The sequence below is a fragment of the Gopherus evgoodei genome, chromosome 1 (assembly GCF_007399415.2).
Source record: "Gopherus evgoodei ecotype Sinaloan lineage chromosome 1, rGopEvg1_v1.p, whole genome shotgun sequence".
NCBI lineage: Eukaryota > Metazoa > Chordata > Testudines > Testudinidae > Gopherus > Gopherus evgoodei.
Genome location: NC_044322.1, coordinates 194,613,076 through 194,639,586, shown reverse-complemented (window position 1 = coordinate 194,639,586; position 26,511 = coordinate 194,613,076). Strand labels below are relative to the sequence as shown.

The 26,511-nt window shown below is 39.6% G+C and overlaps 1 protein-coding gene across 2 annotated transcripts in view; it reads left to right on the top strand.

Moving 5' to 3' along the window:
* EPHA3 (EPH receptor A3) overlaps nt 1-26,511 on the top strand; it is a 324,372-nt gene that overhangs the window by 231,164 nt on the left and 66,697 nt on the right. Inside the window, exons 6-7 of one of the 2 annotated variants that reach the window (XM_030581675.1) lie at nt 19,329-19,453; nt 23,982-24,141. In XM_030581675.1, the coding sequence (XP_030437535.1) occupies nt 19,329-19,453; nt 23,982-24,141 (285 nt within the window). Of the gene's footprint in view, nt 1-19,328; nt 19,454-23,978; nt 24,142-26,511 lie in introns of both variants that reach the window. The other variant, XM_030581667.1, reaches the window with a different exon arrangement.

Genomic DNA, 26,511 nt, shown 5'->3' with positions numbered 1-26,511 from the left:
CCTGAAGTTAAGCATGTACTTAAAGTGCTTTGCTGAACAGGGATGGACTGCTGATTTGAGACCTTAGACATCTATTTGCCTCATTGTATTGTTTACTTTCAATTTGTTATGAAATGCAGGCAGATTGCAGTTTCTCTGGGAACAAATATTACAAGCATGGCAGTGACAGACCATAGTTTTTAACATATCAGTGATACCGTTCAGCCTTCTGGAAGCCCTCTGCTCGGGATTGATATAGAATATCCAGAAGCTGAATAATAAGCTGCACAGAAGAGATGCCACACGTTGTCTGTTCTGTTATATTTTTGGCCTTGTGATGAAGCTGAAAGTCTCTGGGTATAATCCTCACAATCCAAAGTGTGTCTGTGGTAGGGTGACCTGATGTCCCAATTTTATAGGAACAGTCCCAATTTTGGGGTCTTTTTCTTATATAGGCTCCTATTACCCCCTACCCCGTCCTGATTTTTCACATTTGCTGTCTGGTCACCCTAGTCTGTGGTGAGCTTCCCGATTGGATTTCTGTCACATTGTCTTCACTCTTGGTCTTCGTTATGCCTAGGGCTGACTGTATAGGAGAAAAGCAGCAGTTGGGAGGGTATGAGGAAGAGGGAATCCTTTGGATAGTCTTGCCTAGTCCTCTCTCAGCCCACAGTTAAACTGTTGTGGAACTTTAACACTGAGAAACAGCAGACTGTAGCTTGAGGGAGTCATCCCCAACCGCACACATCCAAGAACGATTAGCCCCATGAATAAGCTCCTTTGTGAATTTAATCTGACAATAAACCCCCACAACTCCTGTGTTTGGGAATTCTTATTCCAGTTTAAGAGTGACTTTACTTGGGATAGCTTAAATTGATTGGGAACAGGTTTAAACTAAAAGTGCCCACATGGAGGTTTGCACCAAATGTAACTTAATCAGTTTAAAAACAATTTAACATTAAACCAGTACTGTGTTGCCTTGTAGACAGTTAACTTATGTTTGAAGTGCTCTTGGGGCTTCTTAGCTATAAGGACCTATGTACGCTCTGGGGAAGCGGTTTGTGAAGAACAATTTTGCCTTATTAAGAGAAGCGGATGTGATGAACCAGTCTATCTTTAATTTCTATTGGTCATAACATAAATGGCTCTGTGTAGCCACTTCAAGCACCAAACACAGTTGTTTGTACTTGAACACAAATTGGAGCAGGGAATGGGCTTAACTGGGAGCATTGCCAGAGCTCATGGATATGGCCAATCAAAACCCTTCACAAGGTTGGAGACAGCAGTGAGCTAAGTCCACTGCCTCATCCCATAACCTGCAATGACAGCAACAGCCTGATTCTCTGCTAGCTCCTTAGTACTAGGCTGACAAATTATTCCATCTTTGAGCTTCACATCGTCCGCATGTATTTTCCTGAGCACTTATACTGTTTGCTGCTTCTCCCATCTGGGCAACATGAATCAGTGAGTCCAAAGTACTGGTAGTATAATTATCAACTACCAAAGTCCACAGCAAGGACCACATTGTTCGAAGTTCATTTTAAATGGATCAAATAAACATGAAAGCAGTTGCCTAAAGAGCAGGCTTCCTGTATCTTTACTGTATTGTAGTTTAGCAACCAAATAGCTGTTTTCTTAATCATTAAAAAAACATATTATCAGGGTTTTAATCATCTGTGGGTATGTGCGTGTGTGTGGGTGTGTGTGCTTGGTTGTTAGGGGAAGGTCCTGTCAATCAGATTGATGAGCAGAGATCTTATTCACCAGGGACTCTTCACTGCAAGCTAATGAACAAAAAAGACTGGGAAGAAATTTTACTCATGAATCAGTACAACTTTGGGCGGGGGTAAGGAAGTCGTGCCAGCACTTGCAAGTTTCTCCTTACTTCATCAAAGGTATATTTCAGCTTAGGTTACTTATATAATTGCAACACATACTGTAGTTTGAATATTTACCTGTCTGGTCAATAAATGTTTAGGAAACCTGAGATGATGGTCTGAGTACTGCATCATGGAATGAGGAGAGCAGATCAAGTCAGCCACCTGCAATAAATGATTGTCAGTATCGCGTGCATCTCTGGAAGATTGGCTGGTATATTGTGCTTATATGTGTCCAGGGTGTCCGCAGAAGCAGGAAGAGTCACAGGGGATATGTGTCCTGATTTGAACCTCACCATTTGAAGATGTGAGGGTCTGTTCCAGTCATCCTTTTACACACACACACACACCCCTACCTGTTTAAGATACAGATTGTTGCACATACAGAGACACAATAGAATTGGGAGTCTTCAGCACGCCCTAGTTTAGAAATGGAGCAGCAGAGAGGCCTGTTCATGCCAAGGTAACTGCCAGGGTTGGGAAACAAACCACAGGAGATGACCGTTGTGCAAACACAAAGTTACTTTATTCTCCCCTCATTCATGGAGAAAACCATGGCAGAGATTAATAACAAAGCCCTGCCTTGGACCCAATAGGACGTGAGAGCACCTTTCTCTTCCTTTGTCACTCCTCTCTCATCCCTCAGGTGTCATCATTCTTCTGTCATGGAACCTTCCTTCATTTGCTCTCCCTCAGCCCAGACAACACAGCACCCCCTCGATATGCCCTTGGACCTGGCAAGTGCGCTGCTCCTTCAGCAGAGTCTTCATCTTGGTGCTCCCTTGGCAACCCCTTGAGCCTGGCTGGTGCAGTGCTTCGTCAGCATCCCCTTTGGTGCCCCCTTGGGCCTGGAAGGCCTGGCACTCCCTCGGCTGGCATGGTATTCCTTGGGTGTCTCCTTCAGTGCCAGCTGGCACTGGGCTTCCTTGGCCCCTTAGGTATCAGTGTTGGTGCACTGCTCCTTCAGCATCCCTTTCAGCCTGGCTAGTGCACTGCTTCCTTGACACCCCCTTCCGTGGCCCAGTCAGCCCAACCCTCCCTCAGCATCCCCGTTGGCATCCTCTTGGGTGCAGCAGGCCCAGCGCTCCCTTGATGTCCCCTTTGGCACAGCAGTAGCTTGGTATCATCTTCAGCACGGCACTCCCTCTGTGTCCATTTTGGCACAGCAGTAGCTTGGTATCGCCTTGGGTGCAGCAAGCCCAGCGCTCCCTTGGTGTCCCTTTTGGCACAGCAGTAGCTTTCTATCGCCTTCTGCACGGCACTCCCTCTGTGTCTCCTTTGGCACAGCATGGTACTCCATTGGTATCCTGTTCATCGTGTCTGGTGCAGCACTTCCTTGGAGTCCACTTTGTTCCAGCTCTTGTGTGGCACTCCCTTGACTGGTGTGGTATTCCTTCAGCATCCCTATTCCCTTTTGTGTAGATGCCAGGCCATCTCTTGAATGAACGGACACTGCTTCCTCTCCCTCCTGGGGCTTTGCTGTCCTGTCATGCCAGATGGTTCTGGATTATTACTTGGCAGCAGCTAGGTATGTTGCATCATCTCATGTGATGAGGTGTGTCAGAGTGAGCTGCTGACATCACAGAATTTTGTGCCAGGCACCTACAATGGGCTGTGATAGGGATTTAAGGCTACAGTTTTCTCCAGTCTTTCCGAGCAAGCTTGTCTGTTTCCCATGTCACTTCACAGATTACTGATTTCAGAACAAGAATCAGGAGAAGCTGAATTGGTATAGCGGTTAGAACAGGAGCCTGGGAGTCTGATTGTCCGTGGCTTTGAGTGGGTCACTTCTCTTTGTTTCTTTATTTTTTTTCCCATCTGCAAAATTGGGCTAGTGATACTGACCACCAGGGCCGGCTCAGCAAGCAGGTGCTTAGGACAGCCAAGGGGAAGAGGGGGCACGTTGAGCTCTTCGGCAGCGGGTCTCTCGGTGACCACGTGGAGCTCTTGTGATGGCACATGGTGCTGGAACACATCAGAATGTTAGTAGCTGGCACTGCTCTAGTGGCTCCATGAAACATGTCCTCAAGCCCCTGTATGTTATGAGAGTGTTTTGGTAACCACATCTCCATTCCAAACCCCAGATTTCAAGTCTTTACAATTTTCTGCTGACACAAAATTCTAGCCACTTGTGGTTAATAAATATTCTGTCACAGTTCCTGCAAGGGTCGGGGCATCCATGCTGGAGTCCAGCTCTGGGAATTGCATTCCACACCCTCTGCATTCTTTGCTGGATACAAGATCCTTCATTTTTCCCTATGCTGTCAAACAGCTGCTGGGTCCCAGGCCAGGGGTGGGAGAAGTGATCCCTGTATATCCCATTCTTCATAAAGAGAGGGCATGAGGCTGAACTACTGAGCTGTGTGTGGATTGCTTTGCAATCCCTATATGAAAAGAGAGCTCAGGGTTCAGCTACACTGGGAAACTCAGCAGGTTTGGAAACAAGTTTGCAGTTTTAGCAGCCTGTCTGGCTTTCCACTTGCTCACCTGAGCCCCCTGGGGGGAGGATGGGAGAAGAGCTTCTTTTAAATGAACTTGGAAAACCAGAATTTTCAAGACCTTTTTGGGTGGAGTTATGCCCCATCCATCCAGCTGATCTAGTTGTTTGAGTGAAAAACACTTTTGAGATCAGTCACTGAAAATGACTTCAGAACGTAGTCATTTCCCTAAAGTGGATGGGGCCCATAAATGCACAGCATTATAAGTTACCCATCCAAATGCCATTCCCCTTAATGAGCACATTATTCTGACTCCATGATACAATTATGACTAACAGACACTTTGTCTTCTGCTAATGTGCAGCATTTGTTTATTATGATAATTCACCTCTTTTTTTTTTGTTTTGCTGAGCATTGTGTCGGTGTCTCTGGAGTGGACAGTCCGGATGGAGGTGGAGTGGGGACTCCTGGACAATGGGAGGGGTGAGGTCTAAGAGTCAGTTTGTTTAAAAAAAGAGAGAGAGAGCATGTGTGTGTGTGTGTGTGTAAAACTAAAGATATGGCCTTTGCTGTTTATGTGTCCTGATTAATGCACTGGACTGGGACTCAGTAGATCTGGGTTCAATACTTAGATCTGCCACAGACTTCCTGTGTGACCTGGGGGAAGTCACAATCTCTCCTATCTCCATTTCTCAACTGTAAAATGGTGTCATAACCTAGTCCCAGATTTGGACCTTAGCGTCCAAAATATGGGGGTTAGCATGAAAACCTCCAAGCTTAGTTACCAGCTTGGACCTGGTAAAGCTGCCACCACCCAAAAAATTAGAGTGTTTTGGGGCACTCTGGTCCCCCCAAAAACCTTCCCTAGGGACCCCAAGACCCAAATCCCTTGAGTCTCACAACAAAGGGAAATAAACCTTTTCCCTTCCCCCCTCCAGGTGTTCCTGGAGAGAGACACAGAAGCAAGCTCCGTGAATCTAAACAGAGGGACTCCACCCTCCCCGTTCCCAGTCCTGGAAAACAGAAGTACTTCCCTCTTCACCCAGAGGGTATGCAAAGTCAGGCTAGTAAATCTAACACACACAGATTTCCCCCTGACTTCTTCCTCCCACCAATTCCCTGGTGAGCACAGACTCAATTCCCTGGAGTTCCCCACTAAAGAAAAACTCCAACAGGTCTTAAAAAGAAAGCTTTATATAAAAAGAAAGAAAAATACATAAAAATGGTCTCTCTGTATTAAGGTGACAAATACAGGGTCAATTGCTTAAAAGAAATATGAATAAACAGCCTTATTCAAAAATAATACAATTCAAAGCACTCCAGCAACTACACACAGGTAAATACAAAAAAAACAAACCTATCTTTTTGGTACTTACAACTGGGAAACAGGAGATTAGAAAGGCAGAAAACAGAAATCTTCTCATAGCCGAGAGAGGGACGGACCCAAGATCAAGAACAAAGGACCCACACACAAACTTCCCTCCACCTAGATTTGAAAAAGTCTTTTTTCCTGATTGGTCCTCTGGTCAGGTGTTTCAGGTTACTTCTTTCCAGGTGTAAGAGACATTAACCCTTAGCTATCTGTTTATGACAAATGGTGATTCCCTTCACCCATATTTTATCTATTTAGACTGTAAGCTCTTTGGGGCACTCCTCTTACTATAAGTTTGTACAGTGTCGAGTACATGAGGCCTGGCTGCTAATTGGAATCTCTCAGCACAACTATAATATAATTATTAATAATAAGATGCATTGCATATTTTCACTCATTTCAGGGGTCCCTGTGAGAGGATATGGCTGATAATCAGGTCTCTCCTCTTCTATATTTCTCTTTCTTTTCTCCTACACCCTCTGCATTTCTGAAACTCATGAAGAAGAAGAATTTAGTTATCCTGTGTCTGATGAGCCTTATAAAAGATCCACCAAAGAAGACAGGAAAATAGATATCTGCAAACCAAAGAGCTTTGCATAGATCCCTAAGCATGGTAGTATAATTCTTGGGTATTCAGATTCACTGAACTTAAAATTACTCTATAAGATCATCTCTTCTTGCTTATATCTGGATTGTGTGGAATCAAAGTGCTCATTTCAGCTAAGACCATGTGGTCTGACTTGTATGCACATAAGAATTCTCTATACTTTTCTCTGCATTCGCCTGTATGCTGATCTTTAATCCCATTAACATCCACTGCACAGGTAAGTGTTGCAATAAGATTTTGCTTTGAATCATTCTCAAAATATGTAAAGTATTTGCTACTTAACAGTGTATTCAGGACAAAAAAAACCTGTTGGCAGTTCCACAACTGTTTGTCTCTGAGAAGTGATTAACTGTTGTGGTTCACACACTTCAGCTGATGTGCCTTGAGATTTTTCCATGCTGCCAAATACACTTAATTCCAGACCCATGTGTGTTGCAGGTTTCAGAGGGTAAAACTCCAAGATGAGGCATGACTTGGATCTCTGAGGTGTGATTAGCCCAATGTGCCACTCATTTATGTTCTGCTTTCTGAAATCCCTCAACTGATGTCTGTTGCACAAAATATTTTACAGTTCAGACAGAATACCTGAAGCAGTTTCTCATTTAGAATTAATAGGCAGCTGACTGGCAATGTGTTCTCGCGCAAATGTGTCTGCAAGTGTAAAGAGGACAGTGCAAATGTTGACTTTTCAGAACCTATTGTCAATGTTGATTCCATAACATTAAATACATTCTAGTCCTGTGATGCACATAATCCTACTCTCACGCTTCATGCTATTGGGGGAAAATAAGCTATATGGTATGCTTTATGTACTGAGCACTGACAAAATGTTGAGTACTAGACAAGAGAGAGATCACTTGATCATTACCTGTTAGGTTCACTCCCTCTGGTGCACCTGGTATTGGCCACTGTCGGTAGACAGGATACTGGGCTAGATGGACCATTAGTCTGACCCAGTATGGCCATTCTTATGTACAGACATAAAGGAAGACATGGCCTGTGCCTTTGGGAGCTTAGAATCCATATCAGATGCAGGCAATCTAAATCAGAGAGATAGACACCTTCTAGACAGGGAGATGGGTTGTGTGTGTATGTAAATATGTGTTTTATGTGGTAATTCAGTGTTGAAAGGCCTCATGGAAGAAATGTGGTTAGAAGAGGGATTTGAAGAAATGAGAGGGATGTAGTTTAGCTCACAAGGAGAGTAGGAGGAATTCCAGACATAGCCATGGCACAGGGGAAAAGATACTAATAAGGAGCATGGAGTGGAAGGAAACAAGAGCAAAGTGTTTTCTATTTGACTCAGTCCAGCATTGTAAATGTAAGTTCTTTGGGGCAGGGACTGTCTTTTTTGTTCTATTTGTATAGCACCTAGCAAAATAGGGTCTTGGTCTATAATTGGGGCCCGTAGGCACTATGAAAATACAAATAAATAACATCCAACTGAATAAATTTTAAAACTTATAATGAGAACTAATTTGGCATCCTCTTTTGAAGAGTCCGACTTTTGGGATAAGCAGAGTGGGCTCAATTTCCTTCCAACAGCACTGTGGGTAAATACTATTCAACCTGTAGAACAGCATGATTCGGACATTCCTCTCTCCTTACATGCATAGAACGAGTGTAACAGTTCTCCACTAAAGAGTCATGTGAATGTTTTAAACAACTGAGCTTTGCCTGTGTTCACGCTTTCATGTTTGCTTGCTGTGAGCAGAATCACATGGATCCTACTTTACTGGGATTAAAGCTTTAAAAAAAATCTGACTTTAAGCTTGCATGCCCAAATATTTATGGGCCACAAAGCTGAATCTGCGGTTTATGCTCATCCTGTCAGAGAAAGTCAATATGAGTTCAAGACACAAAGGGAAAATAGTGTTTTTGAATTGAGGGCCATACAGTGTGCACCAGAGAGCAGAATGTTGCCCATATGTAATGCGTATGAAAATTAAACAGGATAGAAATTGTTTGTGCAAAATGTGAAGGGGAAATGGCAATGATGTGCCTTAAGCTAGCAATAACATAAATAACTGTTGTATGTTGCTTGCTTGCTTAGAGCACATCACTGACATGGCATTTTTTTCCTCAGAATTCTATGCTGTCTATCTCATCTTTTGGAGCCAAATCATGCAGTGACAGTAAATGCAACTCAATATTGAGTCCAACACACAGATTACATGATATTCAACCTGTTTGTGTGTCTCATAACATTTTTTGAATTATCAGCTTTTTGAAGTTTGGAACATGAAATAAATGGGTTTTCAGGAAGGATTTGGAAGATGAGAGCTGGTGGCGTGGTGAACTACAGTATCCAAGCAAAAGGGTTGGTATGAAAAAATGTGCAGAGATGCTTGAAGGCGAAACTGATGGATATATCCAGGCTGGCATCGCTGGCAGAGCAGAGGGGATAAATGGCTCCAGATAGAGACCGAGTGGGTGGCTTACACCTTGGTCTACTTTTCTGAAGTGCGGATCATCAAACTACTATCCCAGATCTGATTTCACCTTGGAAACAACCATTTAAAATGAAAGAATTGTTTTACAACCCTATTACAATGCAGAAATCCAGTGGGCATCTGGAGCAAACTCCCCAAATCACCTCAGACTTAGGATTTTGCCTTCCTTGTGTCTGGTGGCTTGAGGGAATAGATGGCTTTGTATAAGATACATTGCAGTGAGTGAGGCCTTTAGCTCTATTAGAAATGTCAGAAGTGTACCTTAGATTATTTTTAGGAACTATTAAAACCTGATGCGAAAATGTGCTTTTTTGTATTACACTAAAATGCAGTCTTTAGCGACTCGCATACAACGTATGATGTTCTCTGTTTAAATACAATCCATTTTTAGCAATGGTTGTATGCATTTTACAATCTGTATCCTAAGACAGGTCCCTTAAGTAGATATATCTTTTAAGAGAGACAATATGACAAAGCCACAGATGTTTGGTGCATGATATATTTCTTTCTTTCCCAATGGCCCTTATAAAAAGGACCAGAAGATAGACTTATTAAAAGTCAACTAATGACATGATGTAGGGAGCCTGTGGTTCAGTGACTGTTATTACAGCTGTGCCACATTACATATTGGATACCTAGCACATGCCTGTTTTTTGAATGACATTTATCTTTTGAGTTTCAAACATTCCTAGCATAAATAAGGATTTTACGCTTTTCAAATGTGTTTTACAGTTCAGCCCCGGGGCTGCTGAAGGATCATTTTAACTCAAACACGCATCCTGTAGCAATGCAAAAAGGGAAGTGTTGGAGCATCCTCCATGCTCCCACTGTTATTGGATAGAGATGATCCCCCTCCAAGCCTTTGATTCCAGCCCCCACAAACCTTTGGGAAGCTATGCCCAGGATTTGAACTTTATGGCTGACATTGATCTCTTCAGTGTGCCAAACAACAGCGTGGGTCTGAACTCTGCTCATCTCTGAAAAAGTTCCAATATGGAGCTTGTGACCAATGCCCACCATCTCCCACGCCTTGACTCCCACCCTCCTTACCTTTTAAGTAGAGGTTTTGGAATGGTAGATTATATGTCAGTGGATAATCATCAACAACATTGATCCACGTATCCATTTAAATTTTAGCATGTGTTTCCTTAGGTTCTAAATGCAAGGTCACGTGACACTGAGGATCTCTGTGTAAACTTCTCAGTTTGTTAAAATAATAAAAAAGAAAGAAATTACAGCAAGGAGAATATTTATTGTCAGGCTAAACATGTAACAGTCCCTTATTAATCTTATTATTTTTTCTTTCAATGCAAAAGCGCTAATATTACAAGGTGAATGATTAGTGAGAGAGGCAATCAGTGTACGTCTGAATTGTAAAAAAATATATATATATATTACAACTTGCACTGCCTCTTGAAGCTTGTCTTTATTAGACAGCTTGCAAGCCTGGTCAGTTAGAAAGACAATTCTAAAACTACCTGTTTCTTTGATCCACACTGCAAACAACCTTCTACTGATTTCTGGCCAAATCCAACATTTCTTGAATGCTCAAAACTCCCACGGCAGCCAAAGGGAGTTTTTTGTCCATTAAATATGCAGGACTTAATAAAATCCTCCTCAATTAAACTACAATTATTGATTTAAAGCTGTGATTCCTCTTTTGTTGGAAATCCTATATGGAGTTTGGTTTGTAGGCCTTATTGTTCATGTGAGTCTGAGGGCTTTTCTTCACTACCACACTACATGGGTGCATCTGCATCGACATAATTACTCCACCTCAATGAGAGGCAGAAGCTATGTCGGCAGGAGAGTGCTGTAAGTTGATGTCGCTCAGGGGAGTGGTTTTTTCACATCCCTCAGCAATGTAAGTTGCATCAACTTAGGCAGAAGCGTAGACAAGCCCTAAAGCTCCATGACCTTATCAGACTCTTGTAGACTGGCATGCTCTGAAATCCAAACTTATTCTGTAGACTTTTGACACTGAGTAACTGTTTCCAACCTGCCAGTGGTAGAGGTGGCTCAAAATGAAAGGCTGTAGGGTTATCTAGTTTGAGCACCAGCATCTCTCCTGGAAGTGCTTAGAAGAGTGGAAGTCACTTTTCATTTATTATGAAATGCTTTCAGCCTAAAGCATTTAAGTCCAGAGCACGTTGCATTTTTTTAGCTGGAGTTTACTAGTGCAAGCAGTTTAGCAGCTCATGCAGATTAGATCCTTTAAAGCTGAAGCTGGTGGGCAGCCACTCTGTGGAAGAGTAGTGTCAGAGATAATGTGTATTAAAGTAAGAACTGAAAATTCATCTGCATTGGTGTAACCATGAAATGACAAAGAATTGTGGAGAAGCAGAGTGAAAGAAAAGAGAATAATGTCTCTAAAATAATTAAGATTTCATACCATTTTTAGATATTCTGGGACAAGACTGAAGCTGTTCTGATGACATTTGCTGGCAGACTAGTTAAAGGACTTCAGGTCTGCTGCCCAGAACAAAAAAGATGTTTGTCTCAGAAATCCTTAATCCAACAGCACCCATTCAGGGCAGGAGTTCAGTTTCAGATGTTGGCATACACACACACGTAGTTCTTAATGACATTTCTAAGAAACTGGAGGGATTTTTGCAACTGAGGTGATAACTTAGTTACCTGAAGAGCAATAGCCTAGTAAGCATCTGACAGTTGGTGTTGCAGTCATGGTGAATAATTCTCTCTTTCTTGAAAGCTCACACCAGGAGGCACAAGACTGTCGGAAAGCATGAAGTAACCTGACAGTAGGGCTGGGCAGGGGAAGCTAAGCTGGTTGGCTAATTGATATAGCCTTAAAAATATTGAGTGAAAATATGAAGTGTTGAGAAGCTTCCTCTCCCTCCTTCTTGCCCCCTCCCATTTCATACAGAGAATAGAAAGAATAACGTTGTTATGAGTACCTTAGGATGAAACCTTATGAAAGCATACAGGAGGTTTCCCTCCTCTGTGAAATAACTGTGAATGCCATGGAACCATAATTTTTAGTTTCTTTAGTGAGTGCCTTGTGCAGCCTGATACTTCTCAAATGGACATGGTGTGTCCGTGATTTATCACCCACATGTTAAGCATATGAGTAAGTCAAACATTTTGCCTGTAGTACAGCAGGTGTTTAAAAAGAGATAGCAAAAACATAGAGAGAGATGTGAGGATGTGAAAATGCAAAACTTAATAAAGCTGGCTTTTAATTTAAAAATGCATTGTTATGGTGAGAAATTACCCCGATACTCATTTGTCCAGTGACAGCTGCTGCCCAGAATGTGGCTTTCCTCTGTGCTTAAGAGTGAAAGTAACCAGCTGTATTTTAGTGCAGTTCCTGTTGGAGCTTCTTTTTTTCCCCTTTGCATTCTTTGCCCTCCCCTCTTTTCTTTGTCATTTGCGCAATGTTTGCTGTTATCCCAGGGTCTGCAGCCAAGCGCTATAGTCCTCTCATCTGCAGAATACATTTGAGCCTTCCTCTTTGTGATGCAAGAGGCCATCCATGCAGTGCAAAAGTTCCTTTAAAAATGTCCAAAATAAACAGCTTAAGTGTAACATTGTTGTAGAGAGTCACACATGTCCAGAACAGAACCTGTTATTCCATGTTGTCCCAGAAGTTTCAGATTAGCTGGCAAGTTCCAAAAGCAAAAGGCTTTCCAGAGAAAGCTTTCCTCCCAGGTGCCTATTCTCAGGAGTGGAGACTGACTTTAACAAAAAAACAAGCAGAGCCACAGGATTTTAAGACAAAAAGCCTGGTTTGGAATACAATCAAAACCAGCCCCTTATAATCCAGGTTTGAATTTCACATCTTCCAAAGTAAACATGCACCCTGCTAACATCTCTTCTTCCTCCTCCTACCATTGGATCTTTCTGTTTTCTTTTAGTGTAAACCCTTCATTCCTGACAGCCCTCTGTCAGAAGCCATTACCCTTTACATACGCCTGAGTGTGTCCCACCAAAGATTTGATCCAGATCCAGGGTAAGAGCACTGTATCCTGACATGATGCTCTTGGACCCAGGGCTTCATACAGTCCCAAATTCCAGTCTTCTGGAGAAAAGAGAGGACAAGAAGGGTGAATTCTATTTGGTTTGACGATCGCTTAATGACTCTACAGAATCAGATGACATTTCACAGTGCACGTCATAAAAATATATTGAGTCTGTAGTAACTTAAACAAAAGGTGCAAAAACACATACAAAAGTGCAATGTTAGTTTAACTGCATATCCTGGAGATTAAAGGGTAAAGGACTGTGTCTGTGCACACATCAAGAGTGGGATGATTGTATCTGGGGGAGGGAGGTGTAGGGTTTAGCAGGTTTCCAAAGATGTCATTAAAATAAAAACTATTTCCTTTCTCTTCCACAAGCCTTATGAGGCACCTGATACAATGCTCAGTTTGTACCCTTTTTGGAATGCGCTTAACCTTGTAATTATTTGTTCTAGCAAAACATTATATATGGTGGCAGCATGTTTAACTGCACTTCATTAAGAGAGTACATTGTAATGCAATCAAAGAAAATTCCCTATTAAAAATATTTCAACTCATGCTCTTTTATAAGCAATGTTAAAGAATAAACCATTGTTAGATACCAACCTAGGATGGAGGGGGGTGGGAGATGGGGCGGGAGTCACAAATCTAGAGAGAAATGCAATGTTTCATACAGAAGGAATTTTAATAGAAGTTATTGAGATATGCAAATATGCCTGCACTGCCATTACATTTGACTGTCCAACAAATAGAATGCTGTCGATAGTGGTATGTTGATAAAGCCAACATTGTGAGAGCCTAGTCTCAAAACCATCTGTGTATTGATTTCTCCTTGCTGGTTGAAAGAAAAAAAATGGTGTTTGTTTTTTTGTTGTTGAGAGAGAGAATTGTTTGTGAAAGATGCTTGATTGAGATTAAACACTTAAGCTTTTTATTTAGCCACGTAGCACTGGCAGCATGCAGATTTCCCCAGATAGCTCTATGATATGAACATGCCTTCTGTATTCTGTGAGGCGTATATGTGGAAAAGCAGTTTTTTCTTCATGTCCTTTCAGTCCTTGGTTTTTCCAGTGAGACTTCTAGCAATGGTGCCAGTAGTGCCAAGCAACCCAAACCCTCAGTGTAAAAACTTAAATCTATTTAAAATATATCACTCCATGTGAATCTCTATAGAGATTCCCTATAGAGACAGGGAGCATTGTCTCTATAGCGAATGGGGTGGGGTTTATTCAGATTATAAAGTGAAGATTAAGTAATAATGTTATCAGATCACAATAAATAAAAAGTCTCTTTTTTAAAATAGTTCAGGAAAAACCTGCATTTAGGGAACATTCTTAACTAGCTAGTGCACTCCCAATGCCTCAGACACACTCTTGAACAAATCCTCTCTAAAGCGCTAATTTTCCATCCATTCTACTTGAACTTACTTGGAGTGCTTTATCCTTAAAGATACAGGGCCAGCTTCAGCCCTGATATAAGTGAGTGCATTGCCATTGGAAGACAGTGGGCTGAACCCTTTTTAGATCTAAATCCTACATAACTTTATGAGATTTTTAATAAAATGTAATTTGTGACCAGCATGACTAAACAAGAAACAAGATGGCTTTAAACATTTCACCAGTTGCATATACATGGCTTCCCAGAGTTAATTCTGAACTTTCCCTCTTATAGGACATGGAAATTTCACTTATAGTATATACATCTGTAAATCAGTCACATATGAAAACAATAAGCAAGGAATAAAAAAGTCAATAAAGAGATTTATATACAGCTGCTATTAAACTGGAGGAAAACTAATGATCTGTTGGGGTCAGTTTCTCTGGGAAATCAATTTCAGCAGAGTTTTATTGTCCTCTCTGCTAGACCCTTCGTGTTACTTGCTTGCACTTTTAACAGTTATGAGTGAAGAGGTTTTTACGCTTGTGAGCTTAAGCTCCCTGGATCACTGCAGTCCATACAATTTGTTACCTTTTCAACATCCATGTCCCCAGTTGCCACAAAAGTCCAACTAACAATATTGAATGCACAAAGTACATTTCCCCAATAAACCTATACTGCATTTTGTCTGAGTTCCCCTAGTGTTGGGAGTTCTGTCTGTGCATGTTAACTGAGTAGAGTGGTCAAGAACCAATCACACAGTATATAGACAAATAATTTTATGCATGTATACATTGCACATGTGTATTGAAAATATACATCCTTCCTTACTCATGAAGGAAAATTAATCTCTCAGTACTCACTCACGATGTACATATGCAATAAGATTGTTATCAAAAAAATAAAAAAACCTACATTGTGAGAAAAGTTAAGGTTGATAATAGATACATCACATCATCAATACAAACATTGGAACACTGATATATGGGGCTTTATCCAACACCCAGTGATGCCCGTGGCAGTCTTAACATAGTTTTCAGTGGAAGTTTATTACAAGTCTTAACCTAAACATTTTTCCTACATTCTTTCCTTGAAATCTGTATACGTTTTCCTAAGTAAAACAGTTTCATTTAGATTACCTTTGAGTTGTGTTAAATGAATGTTTACACAATCAGTTCACAAAATGCCTGTTTTAGCAAACTGTACTGATAAAATTGTTTCTGTTTACATCAACCCAAAATACTTCCATTGATAAAGTATATTCAAAACATTCTAGCACTGCATGTTTTCGGCAGCATTTGAAGAAAGTAAAATCCAAATGGCATGTTAAGAAATTGATTTTCTTTTTTAATTTGAAGCTGTTCTCGCTGGTCCTGCTGATAGGACACATCTTTCTTCAGTCTGAAGTTATTCTAATTATTGAGAATGTGCAAGTTGGAGAGAAATTCTCAATCTCTACCTTCTTACGGTTATTTGAAGGACCTAAAGACTGATGTTCTCATTCTTTTTTCAAATAGTTTATACTGTCAATTACCTTTGACTGCCTCTTCTCACTTTAAATATGCATTTAAGTCCCATTGACTGCAGTGGACATAAGCATGTGCTTAAGTGGTGTCCTGAATAGGGATGATTTCCTGAATAAGGACCTAAGAAGCTTAAACTCTTACCCTATTTCCAAGAACAGACTGGAAACCCCATGCCGAGATTATATGGAAATTGGACAGAACATTTCTTTAGAAAGTAAATTGTTCTTTATTATTCTTTAAACTTTTCTCTGCCCGAAAACATGGAGAATGCAGTTTATCATTTAAAAACAAATAACCCTTTCCCAAACTAGATAAGCTGTTTCTGCAGGAGCTGGGGGTTAATATTTTTTTTGAATGAAATAACATTTGCAACTCTTTTAGAGGGGGGCAGCTTAGTAGTTTAAACATCAGCTTTCAAATTCCTGCTTTTCCTGGCAGGTTAGGTTCAAAATCGTGGGATAATATGCTGTATATGTTGAATGTTTCAGATGAGACCAGTACTTTGTGTGGACATTAAAGATCCGTAGAATCATAGAACTTGAAGAGATCTCGATAGGCCATCTAATCCAGTTCCCTGCACTCAAGGCAGGACTAAATTATCGAGATCATCTCTGACAGGTGTTTGTCCAACATGCTCTCCAATGATGGAGATTCCAGAACCTACCTAGACAATTTATTCCAGGGCTTAACCACTCTGACAGCTAGGAAGCTTTTCCTGATCTCCAGCCTAAACCACCCTTGCTGCAACTTAAGCCCATTGCTTCTTTTCCTATCATCAGAGATTAAGAAAAACAATTTTTCTTCCTCCTCCTTGTAACAATCTTTTATGTACTTGAAAACTGTTATCATGTCCCCTCTGTCTTCTCTTCTCCAGATTAAACAAACCCAATTTTTTTGATCTTCCCTCATAGGTCATGTTTTCATTTTTATTGCTCTTCTCTGGACTTTCTCCAGTTTGTCCACATCTTTCCTGAAATGTGGCACCCAGAACTGGACAGAATACTCCAGTTGAGGCCTAATCAGCATGGAGTAGAGCTGAAGAATTACTTCTTGTTTCTTGTTGACAATACTCCTGCTAATACATTCCAGAATGATGTTTGCTTTTTTTGCAACAGCATTACACTGTTGATTCATATTTAGCTTGTGATCCACAATGACCCCCAGATCCCTTTCCACAGTACTCCTTCCTAGGCATCATTTCCCATTTTGTATGTGTGCAACTGATTGTTCCTTCCTAAGTGGAGTACTTTGCATTTGTCCTTATTGAATTTCATCTTATTTACTTTAGACCATTTCTCTAGTATGTCCAGATCATTTTGAATTTTAATCCTATCCTCCAAAGCACTTGCAACCCCTCCCAGCTTGGTATCATCCACAAACTTTATAGGTGTACTTTCTCTGCCATTGTCTAAATAACTGATGAAGATATTGAACAGAACCAGACCCAGAACCGATCCCTGTGGGACCCCGCTCATTATGCCCTTCCAGCATGACTGTGAACCACTGATAACTGGGAGCGATTTTCCAACCAGTTATGCACCCACCTTATAGTAGCTCCATCTAGGTGACAGTATAAAAAACCTTACTAAAGTCAAGATACACCACATCCACCGCCTCCTCCCATCCACAGGGCCTGCTACCCCGTCAAAGAAGTTTGTCTAACAGTATTTTTGCTGTGATTAAAATTGCCCTCCCGTCTATTCCACACAAGTACCGGTGCACGTACCAGTTAACTGCTATGTATGTGTAGTTTCTAAGGTTCTTCAGGATCCATAGGATAGAGAGGAGCTGTATAAATGTAAATTGCTATTGATAAATGTATAGCAAACACTTTTCTAATAAACTGATGTGAGATGTGTTACTTGTAACATCCATAGAGATGTATAAATAAATTTAAAATAATTAACACACTGTTATAAGAAAGCTTTAACACAGCACTTATGAAGTACATACAATTATTTAGGTCTGTTTCAACAAAACATTCTAGTAAATCTTATGATAATTTATTAGAGAAAAGCCATTTCTGTTAATCATTTATTAACTAATAATAATTTTTGTGAGTGTTAACTTAATGGGAAATGTTACCAGATGGGGTACTGGGCTTGATATGCTGTTCAAATACAAAAATAACAAATACCCCATTAATTAGAAGGGCATAAAAATTACTTACAAGGGCATAAAAGCAGCAGGCAGGAGGGGTTGACTTAACATAGCACTTGCTATACTCCAGCAGTCCAAAAGGCTAATCACACTGATACTTTGCCTCTAGCAGTGGCCTATACTTATGAAAGTGTGGAATTACCCAAGGATATACATTACAAACCAATCCTATATACCTCGCTTAATGCTTTTCAACAAGCACAATGAGCTTGTAGATGTGGTCAATGTAAATAAAATTAAGATAGACCTCCCCTCCTCCCCACCCTCCAGGCTCATTAATAGTGTAATTGCTGCAAGATAAAGGTTTACTTAGATTTGAATGAAGATAGAATATTTCTGAAATGAGAATGTTGTTAGGGAGTATATTGCAAAGAAAAGGATTGAATATAAAAATACAGAATATAGAGTACATACATTTGGCTGGGGTGGATATATTTTTTCAATGTTCCAGTCCTTTAAAGAGTTTAGCAAAATCAAGTATGATTAGAAATGGAGGGGTTGGTTTATTTATTTAATTTTATGAGAAAAATTTGTCTGGCATTTAGAAGTTCTCCTGCAGCATTGGAAATCCAACTATAACAGCACTATGCTAATACTTCGGAATGGATAATAGCTGAAACTAACAAATCTACCAACAGCAAAAATATCATAGTTGCTGAGTGACCTCTCCTAACTGACGATGGCCAATCTTTGAAAGAATGGATCCAGTGAAGTCAATGGAAGCTTTGCCTTAGATTTCAAGAGTCCAGCGCTGGTTTGGAAAAGCATCCAAAAAATGGTGGTCTGAAGCCTAATTGAAATTCTTTATTTTGGAAATCTCATGAGATCAGGATTTTTACTGCCAGACCTCTAGTACTTCCAGGTTTTGGATGGTGGATTAGTGGGTGGCATGCCATAGCTTGACATCCGTACTTATGATTAATGTATCTCAGAAATAAAATTACTGGCAGTGTAAGTTTAATCACATGTACTTTGCATTTTAGATTTTTTTTTTATTTTAAAAGGAACAGTGTAAAGGAAATGCAATGTATGTGGGAACAATTTGCACTAGGGGAATCCTTACCAAATACTCTCATAAAAAAGGATATATTCCACAATATGCTGCTGATTATTATTAACTATGGATACCATGAGACTCCTTGTATGTAATGTATTCCAGTCCTGTCATAGCCTTGCATATGAAAACATTATCAGTGATCTGCAGAGCCTGGTAATAATAATGCTGCAACATTACAACAAATAGGTAGTACCGTTATTTTGGTTTTTTTTTAATATATAAGATGTATTTTATTGCTTACATTATAGTAGCAGATTGAAAACATCTGCTGTCTTGCCACTAGTCCACCAGTAACAAAAAGTCTCAGCTCACTTTCCTTCAGGGCAGTGTGCTTCAAGACATGTGTACCAAGACTATAATCCAGCTGCTGAGTGTTGTTACAGGGCCAGGCCTATACTCAGGAGTCTTTTAAATGGAAACAATACCTCCTTGCCAAGGATTAGAACAGTGATAAACTCCATTTGCTTTTTTTCTCTCCCCTACCTTCCTCTCTTTACAGCCCCGTCCCCCATCACAATAATTAGGAAAGATCGGACATCCCGAAATAGTGTCTCTCTGTCTTGGCAAGAACCCGAGCAGCCTAATGGCATCATCTTGGACTACGAGGTCAAGTACTACGAAAAGGTGGGAGGAAAGGATTGAAGGGGAGGTGTGTGTAATGAAATAATTTCTTCTTCCCTTCACTGAAGCTGGTAGGATGCACCCATTCACTCACAGTGGCAACTAACTATTGACACTGTTCAATTTAATATAATAATGATAATAGGGAGAATATGATGAGAATATGAAATAAGTTGGTAAATAGTGTTGTGCATCAAATTCATGTCAGAATGCTCCAAAGTTAGTGTAGCAATTAAAACAGGTGAAATGTAAAGCAGCCTTTTTCTTCTCAATTGTATTTACTCAAATATATTATGTTTCATATAAGCATGTACTAATGAGCTGGTGTTTCAGTGCAGCATAAACAATATTTGTAAAAATGCGAATTGAGAGGAATTAGATCTCTCTGCTTAGTGTCTTGTTTACATCTCTCCAATAAAGACTGGGAGACCCGTTGTGAATGACTGAATTTTGCTAATTAGTGAATAAATGAATACATGCAAAGTAAGAAAATAAAACTAAGGAAGTGCACCACTAAATGTACTTTGCTTTATTTTGACAATAGTATTATATTTTAAGTGGTTTGTTGATACCTCATATATTTTGTAAAGATAATGAAGTCTCAGGGCTTGTCCACACATGCAAATTTATCTGGAATAAAGAAGGGTGTGGATTTAAATCTGAATAACTCTTCCTGATTAACTTCATGCATGGACACACTTATTCCAGAATAAGAGTACCTTATTCTGAATTAGTTTAATTCAAGTGAATTAAACAAAGGACTTGTCTATACAAATACTTAGCTCTTGGCAAGATGCCTACGCAAGTGTTAAAAGTGAATTTTTACCAATTTCCCCCCATTATTGACACTGTAAAACCAACACAGCTATGGGAGTAGAACAAAATAAAGCCCCAGTTAAGCACGTGCTTGACTCTAAGCATGTGAGTAGTCCTGTTGTAATCAGTGGAAAGATATATGTGCTTAAAGTTAAGCACATGCTTAAATTCTTTGCTGAATTGTGGCAGGCTCAATCTTGCAAATCCTTACTCTCACAATTACTCATTAATGCAAATAGATCTTCTGAATCAATATGTCTACTCACTTTTATTAAAAGTTTGCTACTGTAGGTCCTAAGGGTGCCCTATTTTGATGTACTGCTATATAGAACCTGGGCATATATTGTTATCTTCCAAACCAACTGTCTGGTTATTAAAATTATTTATGGAGAAAATTAGGAACTTTTCCCATATGGATAAACATATGTACATGTTACACAGTGGCTGGTCATAATGACTTGCACAAACTGTTTTGAAAATGTACCCAGAATTACCATCGATATATATGGCAACTAGGTTTTAATAGCAATTTCGCTCGATTAAGATAGATGTGCCCCTCAACAGCGATGTTGCCATTTGTGCAGCAGATTAATTAAAAAAAAGAAAAGATAAAGAAAAAGAAAGCTGTTTGTGATCTTGAGGGTAGAGAGCAAGTTATAGACAGTTGGATTTAAGTTGCATTCAAATTCCAGCTCCCTCATTTTTGGGGCTAGGTCAGCTACGTGATGTGAATTTTCTAAGTGCTGTCATATTAGTGTGCAGTTTAGATTCTGGATGAAGGGGGATATTATTGCATTTATATATTGCTTTTGAAGAAGTTTCAACTCCTTTTTGTTCCTTATGTGTGCTACCCACAACAGTTACATAAAACACTCCTTCTAATACAGTATAAAAACTATCTGTATGAAAAAACAAAATAGCCTTCACTCTTACTAATGTTGCCACTATAAATTTTAAACTTAGCTGAAGTACCTTCAATAAAATATAGATTGAAATTGCCCAATTTTCATTGCACATGAAATACTAACAGCAGCAGGATTTTTTCACCATTAAAGATGGTATCTAGTATACTATGAGGAAATGCTTATGCAGGATACACTTTGCAGGTCAAGTTTTTAATTCATTAACAAACTGAGTGTTTGGTTAAAGTTCTGCCTGGCAAAGACTCCCTTTTCTTTTTGTATATTCTTGCTGCTTGTGGTCAATAGAGTGCAATATCTCTGAAGTTCCTCCCCCATGAAAGATAAACCAAGGCTTGTGTGTGGTGTTATGCTGATTTGATTACTGTTAACATAAAAATTGACATATAAAACATATGTCTTGTGCAGTTTACCATAAACTAAGATACTATGATATCCACCATATCACAGTTTTGAACATGTATTTACTGAGTAGCATTGAGTGGTATTAACGAATACAGCCATGACTATGTGTTCTATTCTCAGGTGCATGAATGCAGAAAGAAAAGGTTGCATTGCATAGAAATAACTTAAAGTCAGATAAAACTGACTATCCATTCAAACTATATATACCCATATCATACTGTGTTTGATTTTTTTATCTGTATATTTAAACATTTAATTAAAAGCTTTATTTTGTTGAGAGGGGCAGAAGTTCCAGATAAAATGAATTACCAATTTCTTTTTCATTCTTAGTCTGAAAGCAAATGGACCATGAGAGAGGCTTTTGTAGATAATTTTTCAGAGATAAATCTAGTCCAATTTGCACTCACAAGGAGTCCTATTTAAGACCCTGATTCTGGAAGGTACTTAAATGTGTGCCTACTTTTATGCATGTGAGTAGTCTTATTGATGTCAATTAGATTACTCACATGCTTAGTGTTTGATACATGCTTCAGTACTTTTGTAAATTGGGATTTGAGTCTTTAAAGGTGTGTCTACACTTCACATTAAGCCCAGGCTCACACTCAGGTTTGAAACCAAGCTCCCTTCGGTCCACACAAATCAGTTTTACTCAGATCCTAAGGAGGTAGAGGGTGGAGGGTGGCTTGGAGGCCATGTCCCACTCTGACTTGGGTCCAAGACCTGACATTTTGCAGTGTGGACACAGCTCAAGCTGCAGACCTAAGTTAGGTCTGTATAATACAGTTTGGACATTTGTACAACTCTTAGACCTGGGCCCAGCAAATGTAAAACCAGGTTTCAAATGTGATGTGGATGCTCAAGTGTGGGTTTGGAAATGGCAAAACCACAAGCTCAGCTCCCACAGACCTGGATTTACAAAATTGTGTAAATATGTTCTAAGGCAGCCCTAGTTAATAGAAGTATTCACGTGAGTAAAATAAGCATGCCTTGGCCCTGAGAGTATGTAGGGTAGTTTCCAAGCTCAGTATCGATACTTCAGTACTCAATTTAGTATTTTCATGAGTATATATGGTACCTTCCAAACTCATGTTAATGCTCTGTGAAACTTTACAGTAAATGCAAAGTGCTCTCAGCACGCACCTGAAATTCAGTTCAGCTGGCAAAACTCAGAGAACCCAGCAGAGTTTTGCAGAGTTTGAAGTCTTCCAAGCAATAAAGCAACTTTTGAAACAAAAAAAAAAAAAAAGAAGTTTCACATGAACCTCTGTGACCGAAAGCAGTTGAGTTCCTCACAGCTCCGCACATGTACAGCTTCTGTCCAGGCTTTCCTGAGGCGGGAACCAGCTGCCATTTTAGGAAGCCAGAAACACCATTTTAGTACAGCACAGTCTTAGAACTACAAACAATATAAAGCAGCAAGTGTTTAAATCATTGAACTATGTGGTTACAGGTGGATCTGAGTCATTGTCTTAGCAGAATTAACTTTTTGCAAGGTATAAAATGTGCCCAAACTCGCTAAGTTGTCCATTTTTACATACAAAATACTCTGTCAGAAAATTAAATATATAAAACACTAATATAGAGATTTGTGGTGTTTCTTTTTCTGACAGTGCTTTTTGTGTGTGTATATGTGTGTGTATACACACAAATATATATACATATAAATAGTGTATATATACACATATATAGGTATAGATATGGATATTACACATTAATCTTTGGCAGAGAGGGAAAAAAAGCAGATACATGTGACCTCTCTGATTCTTATAGCCCAGACCTCACTCAGACAAAGCCTCCACTGACTTTAGAGTGTTTTGGCATGAGAGCGGACTGCAAGATCAGGTCCAGAGTTTAAGTGCTATATAGTTCTATTAACCTGTGTGTAAAACTAAGGTAAAGTTCTTGAGTAGTATTCTTATTGCTATAAAGGTAAAAAATGACTTGTAAAACATATAGCAGTAAAAGCTGAGCCAAAGCTATAGGGCTGCAAGGCACTAAAGGTTCTAAATGGACTTAAATTGGCTTCTAATTTGGTGCAGTTGGAGATGCTAGATTTTATGGGTTTTAAATAACATTTTATTGTCATTTTCATGTAATAGTACAAGTGAATAGTATAGGCGAAGCAATAGCAAAATGTTAAATAAAATGTCTCATAAATAGAATATATAGTACCAGCTAAAAGAAACCCTAATGATTTGAGATTCTTGCTCATCTGCAGATCTATGATGATTTAAATTGCATGGCTGCATAAAGTTTACTTAGTTCGTAATTGTTAGTACAGAAAAAACTTGACAATGCTTCTTGGGTAATATTGTGGTAAATAGGGTGTTGCTTTAATTGATTTGGAGTATGGAGGGTTTTAATGTAGCAGTTTTCTTTCCCCAAAGCAGGAACAAGAGACAAGTTATACTATTCTGAGAGCAAGAGGCACCAACGTTACCATCAGTGGCCTCAAACCTGATACCACCTACATCTTCCAAATCCGAGCCCGGACAGCAGCTGGATATGGAACAAACAGCCGCAAATTTGAGTTTGAAACCAGTCCAGATTGTATGTATTATTTCAAATGACTAAGTGTTTTCCTGCCCAATAAAGGCTAGCTTCATTCACTCTCTAGTTTAGTTTAGCAAATGTGATTTGTAACTATTTATTATGTGTCTTTTTGGGCAATATAACTATATAGTTTTATAGTTTACCATTAAAATTGAAATATGCTGTATAGAATATACTGTAAATAACACAGGTGATATTTTCTTCCATTCCCTGTCCTATCTGATTCCCGTTGCCAGCGTTAATATGATCCTATACTCGATAGCAACTCCTGCTGCGGAAGGAAGTCTGATACAGTAACAGCCTCATAATGTCATAATATTCCAAGCTTGTTGCCTCACTCTTCAAACTGTAAAAACTCTGTACTCCAAGAGAACGAGGGTCTCATTTTTCCTCTATTCCCATAAGTCAGTGCATAACTATCCTCATCACCAAGGAGCATAGCTGCTTGCCTTAAATAGCTGTGAGGTGAATTTGGTATAATCAGGAGAAGAAGGATGGTGTTTCAGTTAAATCCCAGGGCTGGATTTAGACAATCGAAGTTGTATTCCCATACACACAACATTTCTGTGTGACCCTTAAGCAAGTCATTTTAATGCTGTGACTCAGTTTTCTCTTTTATAAGGTGGAGACAATACTTATCCACCTGACTCTTGTAATGTGAGGTTTAATCACTAGCCTTTATGAAACACTTTGAGTGTTTTAAATGGAGCTACTATAGAAGTACAAAGTTGAGTGATTATTTTATTTGTTCCATTAGCACTGAAAGAGCCGGTCCTGTCTGAAGTTTGAAAATCAAAAGAGCAATTTTAAACACTTAGAGGTGTTTTTAAAGGAAACACTAAAAGTTATGGTGTTCAATGTACCTTTCCTGATGTTTCTCCTCTGAGGAAAGTTTGGGCCCAGTTTTCAAATAGAGGGTCAGCAATAGCTTGTCGAAATATTACATTTCAATTTTAAGGGCATGTCTACACTTAAAACACTGCAGTGGTGCTACTATGCTGATGGCAGAGTTTCTCCTTCTGGTGTAGTTAATCCACCTCCAGGAGGGAAAGTCTACTCTGCAAAATTAAGTTGATCTAGTTTACGTCAACTTACAGCCACCACAGTAATTACATTGCTTTTGCATGTCCACACTGTGCATCTTGTGTTAGCGGTGCACATCCTCCTCAGGAGCACTAGCACTGATTTAACTGTCAGTGTGGGGCATTGTGGGATAGATTCTGAAAGGCAGCAACAGTCGATGTAAGGAACACAGTGTCTACACTGACTCTGCATCAACCTAATTGCATTGACTTAAGAGCCGTGCTGCTCACAGAGGTGGAGTGGGCAGCTACATTTTAATGTAAACACTTGCAATGTTAGATCGATGTAAGGCAGCTTACATCAGCCTCTCTTTGTAGTGTAGACTAGGGCTGAGAGTCAGTAGCTATGTTGAAGGGAGAAACCCTTCCGTTGACATAGCACTTACACTGGCGGTTAGGTTGGTATAACTGGGTCACTCGAGGGGGGGAGGGTAGATTTTTCACCCCCCCCAAACAACATAATTATACCGATGTAAATTTATAGTGTAGACCTGGCCTTGGATCTATACATAGGTACACAAGCTGTGCATTTAGATACTGATTCAGCAGTGTACTGAGTATGTATCTCATGTCAAGAATGAGTTATTCCATTGAAATCAGTACTGAATCGAGACCATAGATACTCAGGCCCATGTCAAGCAAACATTTATGCACATGCATAACTTTGGTCACGTGAGTAATACCAGATTACTTTTGCACGCATAAATAGTTTGCAGTGAGTCACAATGAGACTCTTTACATGAGAAAAATTACCTATGCAGGCAGTTAGAATGCTCTCTTTCAGTACAGCACTCTTCCACGTTTGAAAATTGAACTGCCAATACCCCTTTGTTTTTGCTTGGAAAAACAGTTTGAGTCACACAACTAGAGATCTGGGGAGAGGGCGTCATTAATGGGCTTTATTTGAACATGAAACTTTTTGCCAAATGATTTTTTTCTTTCTTTTTTTTTTTTTAATTGTTCCATATTTTTTTTTACAGTAACTTTAGAAGAAAAGATTAGCTTGGTTTTCTTCAGCCCAGTTGTCAGTTTTTATTTATCATTTGTCATCTGTTATGTGGCCCTTTCAGGCAATATGGCCCATTTTCCACTGATCATTTTCTGGGGTATTTTGCCTTGTGAGTTTTGACTAGTCATCCAACGGGGTAGATTTTTTTTAAAAAATGACAGATTTCAAAAAGTTAACCAAAAAAAAGCTTATTAAAAAAAATCCAGCTGAAAAATTTGCAAGATAAAATTTCAGTCTCTGAATGGAATGAAAATGCTTTCAGAATGGTCACCCTTC